Source organism: Hermetia illucens, chromosome 2 (genome assembly GCF_905115235.1).
Source record: "Hermetia illucens chromosome 2, iHerIll2.2.curated.20191125, whole genome shotgun sequence".
Lineage (NCBI taxonomy): Eukaryota > Metazoa > Arthropoda > Insecta > Diptera > Stratiomyidae > Hermetia > Hermetia illucens.
Genome location: NC_051850.1, coordinates 5,890,593 through 5,900,001, shown reverse-complemented (window position 1 = coordinate 5,900,001; position 9,409 = coordinate 5,890,593). Strand labels below are relative to the sequence as shown.

Sequence of the window (9,409 nt, the reverse complement as noted above, 5' to 3'; positions counted from 1 at the left end):
ATACTACACAATAGAGAATCTTGGTGAAGTGTTCGTCATGGGGAGCCTACTGTCAATGTCCTTCATTAAACAAGTGATGCGGTCTACTTTAAGGAAGTCACTTTTACTTGAGGGATTTTATGCTTCTCTGACCAGCGCAATGATAAACTGCTCTCTATCTTGGCATATGCATTCACCAAGATATTAGGGTTCCAGCTCATCATGCTCGCCCTCACTTGTATTGATCATTGGAACTCCCAGTGTCTTACTTGAGTCATTCAATTTATTTTGCCTCGTTTCCATTTCGTTTTTGTGGGAAACCAGGATACTGACGTTGTGATGGGGTATCTCCTGAAGACGTTATCAGCACCTCGAATAACTTCCAAACTGGCAAACCTGTCTGGTTGGTATAGTATAAAGTGTTCTCACCATGATAACTAGGTGATCTGAGTCGTACTAAACACGGTTTATTGGAGGTGTTTAGTGCGTTTTTGGTATCAATGACACAATGTTAGCTGTTTAGAAACTGGTTACCCGATTCAATGCAATAGTGAGACTCTAGTTTCCTATCTCCAAAGCTCCTATTTTGTAATCCATCTAAAAAACAACAAACCATCTTCTAATTCCATCGAAAAGGTTTACTTCTCTTTCTAATTCTCATAATCCTTCGTTTAAATCTTTCAAATGCCAAGATGGTGTCTGCTGAGCCAATGTCTGGTGTGTAGGGATATTCATGAGTTGTCGAAGAATAAAATTCGCCAGTTATCTCGAACTTTCTTCTTTCCATGTATCCCATTTTGAAATTCGATGGCCAAAAATTGTAATATGCTTGGGCACGACGACATTGTCTGGGAATGGCTTCAGCAAAGAAATCAAAATGGAATGCGGCATTATAAAAAATTGGACATAATCCATGTGATCCTTTTGGTGGGCTGCCAGCTGCCATTTGCCTGCGACCACAGAAGCCCATATTCCAATCTTGGTGACAATCACGATTGCGCGTCCCTTTATCGCGACTTGTGTGGATACACTGAACGTTCTGAGCTGATTCCTTGGAATCTGGCTGCTCGAAAATATCGAAACCTGGTCCTGCGTTGTCACAAACTGAAAGTAAATCAAGAGTTTTTTTTTCATTCTATTGGAACAATGTAGCTTAGGCCGGGTCAAATTAATTCTTAAAGGACTGGGACATCAAGGTTTGATTTTGGCTTTCTCACCGTCTATTTCCGCAATTTTCTGCTTTCCATATAGTCGTCCTCCCTCTAGAACAATCCTTCCACCTAAGCTGAATCCAAACATATAACCATTACTTGGATCGTATCCTCTGTCTTCAAGTTCACGTAGTTTATCTGCAAGCATCTCGGAAAGATCGTCTGATTGCTTCGCCAAAAAAAGATAATTCGGATTTTGTGCCATATCACCGTAGTCCATGCAGATTATGCATCCTTTTCGGAATTGTCTGAGATCTAAAAAGGAATTGTTAATCCTTAAAAGTAGTTGAAGATTTTGAAGATATGTGAAAGTCCTACTTCGCGCTAACTCGATGACCCACTTAACGTGGCATGACTCCCTCCAACCATGCACGATTATTGCATATTTGCTGTGTTCGTTGACTGTTGCATTAATGCAGCTCCTGGAAATTAAGAAAATTTAGATTGTAAACAAGCCCAGATATAACTATTTGTAATTGGTATAGATTTCGTTTGGGTTTTTGGGGGATTGAACAGGTGCATGTGGTCGGTTTCAGTTATTCCAAATGCAAACAATATTAGAGTAATTGTTAGCACTCTAGCATTGAACTACTTTGGTTTAGTGGATACAAAGTGAGCTAGTTTTGGCTATTCTATCCAAATTGCATAACAATCTGATGGTCTCCTCCAATAAATTATGAATTATTGACTAACACTGGAGAAGGTGCTAATAGGACCCCAAGCCAAGGTGTGACAGCATACGCCGAGCGCTGCGTGGTCAATAGGAAGCTTGGTCTTTAGTATGCAAACTCTGAATACCTTGGACACCCTAACTTTGAAATAAGACCCTTACTCTGGTGGCCAGGCTAGCCGGACTACTCGTGGAACCAAGACATGGACTCAATTATTAAAAAATAACCTAAACCATTCAGCCACGTGGCCAGGACCTACTTGCGTGTGGCGCCGGGGGAGTGGAAATCCCGCTAACGCAGGAGGGCGCAAAGCTCAACCTTTTCTGTTTCGTATAAACGGAGAGTACCTGGAGGCTCTGAAAAAGATAGACTATAAAATGTGGTTCGGAGTAAGGAACGCACGACGACGACCTGGACCCAATCGACGCAGCCAACGAGCTGTTGAAGGAGATGACGATCGGCGGTCCGACGGGGAGCACGTCCCAGGGTGGCACCATTACCCCAGTGCTCTGGTTAATAGTGATGGGCGAAATTTTGTGAATATTGCCATGCCTACGAGTTTGTGATATTAGTGTCAGGGATATTTCCGTCAATTATGCGCGAAATCATAGAAGGAGAGTTGGGAAAGCTATGCCTGTGGGCCGCAAGATGCGGACTCGGTATAAACTCAACCAGAACGGAACTGATGCTATTCGCGACCAATGCAAGGGTACCTGAAGTCCACTTACCACGGCTGAATGAATAAAGATTGGTTTTTTCCTCCAATGTAAAGTACCTGGGTGTAATCTTGAATCCAAAGCTAAATTGGAGATTGAACATAGAACTGGGGGTTAAGAAGGCCTACAAGAGAACCTTTGCAAAAAATGGGGTCTCTGGCCGATGATGGTCCTCTGGATGTACACAGCTGTGGTGCGTCTAATCCTAACGTACGGCTCTATCGTATGATGGCAGGCTATGGACAAAAAGTACAATAGAACGAAGCTCAATATCATTCAAAGAACCGTGTGTGCAAGTGCTACTTGGGCTCTGCAGTCCTGCCCGGCAGATGCTCTCAATTGATACCTGCATCTCTTTCCCCTGCACCTCCACATTATATACGTTGTGGCGTGTAGTGCCGTCAGATTACGTAAGTCCGGATGCTGGACAACGAAGCCCTATCGCTATAGTAACATCCTAAATAAAGTAGCTCGGGAAATCTGAGCATTCCCCACTACTATGCTGCACGCAAGCTGAACTTCTCGAGAAACTTTGCTGTGGACTTTCCAATAAGGGCAGACTGGAAAACCGGAGGCGAGTTGCAAAGCTAGAACACAGTATTTTTCACAGATAGATCAAGTGTGTGGAGTCGGTGCGGGGTTTTTTTCGAATATACATTGGATATTTGAGTCGTATATTCTCCCAGGTTTCGCCAGTGTATTCCAAGCGGCAGTACTGGCCATACTAGAAGCTTGCCGATAGCTGGGGCATGATCCAAGCCCCAAGCGTAACATAGTCAATCTGACCGACAGCTAAACGGTCATTAAGGTCTCATACTCAGCGACGACATCCTCCAGGTTGGTGGGACAGTGCAGAAATGCGCTGAACAGCATAAGATCACCCTCCTCTGGGTTCCCGGTCATAGAACCATAGAGAGGAATGAGCGGGCTGACGGATTGGCCTGGCGGGGTTCTTTTCTTGGCAATCCTTCGGCAGGTATAGTCGGTGTCTCACTTGCGACGATCAGGGGTGGATTCTACTCGCACCACTTAGCAGCTGCGGACTTTAGATGGGAAAGACTCAGCACCTGTGCCAAATCAAGGAGGATTTCACCCGCTTATAACAAAACCCGCTCACAATAGCTCTTGTGCTAGACGCATACAAATGCGCATGGGGCACTGGCCCATTGGGGACCATTTTGAGCTTCCACTCCCCCCTATTGTTTCACCGAATATCAGAAATAAGATCATTTCCGGAAATTACTAATCGAACCTTTTTTTTTGATACCCCACATGACTATATTTTGTGAAAAAAAATGTACCCCCTACTTTTGCATATATGGGGAGCACTCCTCAATCTCAACGCAAAATCATGCGCTGCCAGTCGGTTCGGCTATTTCCGAGCAAATCGTGTGTGAGAGACAGAGAGACAGACATAAACAGGGGCTCAGTTTCGATTCCGGAAAAAAATCGGGCAACATGAAGATTTTTTGGAAAGATATTACCACGTGGAGAACGGAGGTGGACGGAGGGTGTTTTCTATGGGCTGGAATAGAAAGGGGCTGAATAGAAAGGGGGACGGGTACCCTCCCGCGGGGAGCGGTTTTCCCATTGAATTGCTTGGCGAAATGGCTTCTTATATATTGTAAAAAACAGAAGTGTTGATCCTTGTTAGAAGAGTATGAACTCTGAAACGAGTCATGTGTCAGACCTTTATGACAGTCAGGGACATCCTGAACCACAATAACCTTCCAATATTTCCATGACTTGGTTACGAGAAAATTATTAGCTTCCAAATCTTTGCTTCAGAGTTCTTCAGATAGCGGCAAAATTTTAACGGTCACGCCCTCAGCGTATCGTCCGCTCAGTATATTGGACATAGCTGGGAAGCTGCTTGAGAAGTCACGACTGATTGACGCAATACGGGAGACTATTTACCAAAGCAATATGGTTTTAGACTGGGGCAATCCACAAATGATGCCATTGAGGAAGTGGTCCAAGCGGTAAAACTGGTTGAGGCACACAATCGCTACTGTCGGTGGGTGATGCTCCTTCCACGTAAGACCACTTTCAATTTTGCAAAGTGGTGCCACAAGCTTGAGGCACTGGAGAACCTACCACTCGAGATGCCTGATGAATTGCATATGCTCGGATACGCAGATGATGTTGCGACACAGCGACAATGTCTGTATAGCCTTCTACAGCTGTTAGGAGACCTTCGTAAAGAAGTGAAGTAACCGGTCAAGCATGGCTCTTTGGATGCACATAGCGTGATTCGTGCCATCCTAATGTACGATTTTATTGTGTAGTGCCAGGCGCTGAGTAAGAAAAACAATAAAACCAAGCTTAATAGGATGCCCTCAAAGTACTTCTACACCTCCTCCCTGCAGTGTTGTTAGACTCCATGAGTTCGGATGTTAAACAGGGAATCCCTACGGCGATAAAAATATCCTAGACGAAGTATCTCGGTAAGCTTCAGCATTCTCAATGGACTACGCCGCATGCAAAGCGAGCCTCAAGTGGAATTTTGCTGTGGTGTTTTCCAATGAAGGTGGAGTGGAAGACCAACGATATGTTGCGAGGTTATAACACAGTATTCCTTACCGATGAAACAAAGGTGGTCTGCGGATTCGATGCGGAAATATTCTCGAATACGCATATACCGGAGCCCATAGTTTTCAGAGATTCGATACTGGATGATACGATAGCTGATAACGTTCTGACCAAAAACGAAGCAGCCAACTTTATGGCTTCAATCCCCAGGTTGGTAGACAGTGCAGATATGAGTAGAACAACTGGGCGATATGCTAAAGGTATTCCCTCCTCTAAATCCTTGGTAATAAGAATATAGAAAGTAATAAACGGGTTGATTGGTTAGCCAAGCGGAGCTTGGATCTTGAGAGGTGCAATTCACACTACTTGACAGACGCTGGGTTCAGAGAGCAACGGCTCATCACTCACACTAGAAGCAATGCAATAGCGAGGATCTGGCCCTCCTTTAACAAGTCCCGACCGCTGGAGCTTTTGGACCAGACAGGATTATGGTGGTTTGCATGGGGCACTGATCTATAGAGGACCATGCCACCAGACTCGGCATATACTACAATTTGTTTATCGAGGTTATGGAGAGGAGGGAAACCCCTGCGATTGCCCAACTCTAGTTAGGGTCAGCTGCGAACACTAGGTAAATAGTTCTTTCGGGGTTTCAAAGAGATGTTTGGTTGTAGGGTGGAGGATGCTGTAATTCCTAAACGATACGAGGTGGCTCTGAAGATCTGACCCGGCTGGATTCTGTTCCCCTCGCCCATCCCAAAACAGTCACGGTCAGTTTTTGACATCAAAGCGGTACACCACAGCGCTAATTGGGCCCCTTGGAGCAGCTACAGTGGTAAACTGAACATTGTTAATTATGAAACTTAACCCTAAAAGAAAATTGACGGATTCAGAGGTGACATTCTTTTCAATGCCTTTAAACAGTTTTATTGCATGTTACCGAAAAAATTTCAACCACAACCATTTACATAGCAATCAATTTTTCCAAACTGAAACAATATTTGCATATTTGTCCGGAATTATGCAAGAATGTAACGTCTATTGTGGTGTAAGGTTGGCCTGAATGACAATGACTTAATAGTTAGTCGGTCCATCATAAAATCATTCCAAAAAATTGGACATGTAAACCTCTTTTTTATGGTCAAACCAAAAAAGATTTATTCAGGGAAAAATTAAATTTAAAGACTTTCTTCCATTCTGAGTCAGTTCGATATTTTTCGGACCAAAAAAGTACCACCCACAATTAAGGTTAGGCCTTTAGGCGATATCAAAAAGGTGGAAAACAAGAATCTTGTTACATGTCCGAGCTTCTTAAGGTAAATAGTTATGTAGATGTAGTCAAGATGCCATGTAGTTGCTAGTATATATGTACATACGTATCTAACGAGCCTTCTTTGAAATAAGGATCAGATACAAGGCCTGAAATCATATTCACTGCGAAAATTTCGAAAACCCAAATTAGATTCTTTTGGGGTGAGTCCAGGGAGATATAAGAGTATTTTGCCAGTATCTTTTTGTAAAAATCTTAAAGGAGCAGAAGATAGATGCTTTCCCACGGCAAGGGAACTTAGAGTGCAATTTCAGCCTTGATTTATTGGGGTACTGGACTCCTTTTAGATGTCACCGGCTCACCCACTCGTTTCAGTCCAGTGAGTGTTTTAATTAACTTTTTTATCCATTCCGGAACACCGCGGTAGTTTCACTAATTATATGTTTCTGACAAGCATTAAAACTCATAATTTTTTTGCACTTCCGGATGGGTTGAAAAAATCACAAATGGTTTCTAATTACTTACATACTTTCACGGAAAACGACACTCCGACTATACATCAACCGATTCATTAGAGCTAGTGTGGCCGTTGATAAACTTAAACTTAAAGATATTATGATTCCAATCAATTTAATTGTCCTCATCATGCCTACACGAAGAACGATATCAACCTAAAAACTATTCACACATCAACGAGTATCTGCAATCTATTGTTGCCATCTAGCGAAATTTTCAGATCTCCTCGAGTGAACCGCACCGAAACCAAATCGAAACTGTTCGAAAAATAGTAAAAATTTTTTTAAACTATCTGAATCTAACTATTTTGAAGATAAACATACATAAATGTCTCTATAGTCTCGGAGAGAGCATAAACCCAAAAAAAGATTTCGTCGCTTCGCCAGGGGCTATTGAAGTGTTTGAGATACTTTTGTGCATCGTTGGTAGGAGCAGATGTAAAAAGAATAAGTAGAAGTAAGCCGGAGACAAATAAATAAAAGAAATGAATTGCAAAATTCAATTAAAAGAAAAGAAAAGCAAAAACAACACAACTTCTAGGTGAGATGTTGGCTCCTATAAGACGTCTATGGCCCCAAAAAAATCTTTTCGACACAACAATAAATCCAAAGAGTTGAGTTACCTGTTCGCGACTCACGTGCTGGTCTTTGCTTGAATATAAAAGTGATCTTCTAGATTTTCACCTTTCAGCATCCAAATGGACCACATTAGCAGGTACAAGAAGAGTTATTTTAGTGAACCTGCTTGGAGTCTGAAGATACTCTTCAAGACAGTGGGAGAGCCAAGATGTATCTGCTCCAGGTAGACATATAGTAAGCAGTTGGCAAAAATCATATTCAATGATGCGAATCGAAGTTTCGGAGCAGAATCTGCTTCTATTTATTTTGGAAACGACTGGGAGGTTCCTTGGCACGATGTGTACGCACATGACTCTTGCAAACAACATCCGCTTTGGCCATATAAATAGGAGACGAGCAGTATGACTTTGGAGAGTGAAAATATCAAAGTAATGAGAAGGGTTTTGTTGAAAGTGAAGTCTGAGGTGTAGAATAGACCTTGGATAAAATTGGGGCCTGAGGCTGCCCTTGGGGGTTGTAAGATACTTAATGGGTCTACCCATATGTAAACACACGATCTCCCCATGGTTTCCTCTGGAAACCGTTTTCGGAGGGACCAAGAGTTTGTAGGGCCGAGCTAGAGATAGTTTCATCCAACTAAGGACCGGATATGAAAGGGGGGGGCGGGGTCCGAAGAACTGAGGTAGTACCTCGGGGAGCACCTTCGGTCTCAATTACGGTCCTTTACGGTTGGCCAGACTAGACAATGGGGGGGGGGACCAGGAAAAGAAACTAAAATTTCAAGGAACGGACTACGATAGAAGAAGGCCATCTCCTTCTGATGTCAGGCGCCTTATCAGAGGATAGCCCTTGGTATTCAGAACACAATAGCCTTGGAAGGCAGTGCAGCGAATGTAAACCATAGCAGCCCTGTGCTGGAATCAACAACAAGGACCTCCGAAGGTTCGGCGCTTGACGGACTTGCGTTTTTCAACCTATAAATCATTGTCATTAAAATGGACCAGCCAAATGTACATTTGGTACTTGAGTGTCCTCCGCATAAACAGTCCGAGCAAAGCTTCAATTGCCATAGCGATATGGGCCACTGAGTAAATGGGAATTGTCATATGAGGTAGTATCATAATGGACTGTGCTCGCCCGAAGGGGGTTGAACCGTTTGATTCTTATCAATTCAAAAGGAGTCATTGTTGTGACATCCCTATTCTGATAGATTCATTGTGCTTCGTTAGATAAGCTTAACGTAGCTGTTCCGAAAGTTCTTCGCAAGACTGAACTTCGCAACTGAAAAGAAGCCAGCCAAGGAGAGGAGAGCTCAAGGTTAAGAGCCAGTTTCATCCGTATTCGAAAGAAAATTGTGTAGAATAAAGAAGCCGGTACTGTCAAAGAGAACTTCGCTAAATACCAAGCGGTTGTTAAAGAGCACAATAACAAAGACTTGGAAAACCAGCAGAGGGGAAAACCTACCGTTTCCAAAAGCAAAATCAGATCAACATCAGCAGATCTCATAATGAGGTCGAGTAGGAGAGTGAAAGAAGTAAAGTTTCAAATGGCTCGGGCACCAAGCAACCTTTACAGTCAGGGGGAAGTACAGGTGGCTGACGGAACATGCACTGCGAAGCGCTATAGTCAGGAGTTATTTGCGGGTAGCGTTGGCCGATGGGAATTTCGCCAATGTTAAGAGCAGGCTGTCGGAGCTGGACTGCAAGGAGAACAAGGGGAAAATATCTCCTGCTCAGATATAAACCTCCCAATTTCCCAATTCGGGAAATCGTGATGACTGGGAGGGCATCATTGATATTACCCTACTAACAAATAATAGTACTTTCAAGGTAAAGAACTGAAGAGTGTCTGATCAAAAGCTCTTCCAGGATTACAGTTGCGCACTTTTCAATATAAATCTCGCTGCAGACGTAGCCTTAATAGACTACCTCCCAAT

The 9,409-nt window shown here is 43.2% G+C and overlaps 1 protein-coding gene across 1 annotated transcript; it reads right to left on the bottom strand.

Annotated features, from left to right (window-relative positions):
• Positions 1 to 592: 592 nt before the first annotated feature.
• Positions 593 to 7,429, bottom strand: LOC119648032 (pancreatic lipase-related protein 2-like). Its single transcript, XM_038049457.1, has 5 exons — positions 7,219 to 7,429; positions 6,905 to 7,152; positions 1,509 to 1,612; positions 1,197 to 1,445; positions 593 to 1,083 (listed from the first exon to the last, which is right to left on the bottom strand). Exons 2-5 carry the CDS (start codon positions 7,024 to 7,026, stop codon positions 599 to 601), a joined length of 960 nt encoding a protein of 319 aa, XP_037905385.1. The 5' UTR covers positions 7,027 to 7,152; positions 7,219 to 7,429; the 3' UTR covers positions 593 to 598.
• Positions 7,430 to 9,409: the final 1,980 nt, after the last annotated feature.

Bases quoted from the DNA above. Each gene is read 5' to 3' on its own strand.
- LOC119648032 (XM_038049457.1), bottom strand. From the start codon at position 7,026: ATGATGAGGACAATTAAATTGATTGGAATCATAATATCTTTAAGTTTA. The intron at 1,613-6,904 runs GTAAGTAATTAG...CTTAATTTCCAG, and splicing joins GTCGTTTTCCGTGAAAGTAT to GAGCTGCATTAATGCAACAG. The intron at 1,084-1,196 runs GTGAGAAAGCCA...ATTTACTTTCAG, and splicing joins GAAAATTGCGGAAATAGACG to TTTGTGACAACGCAGGACCA.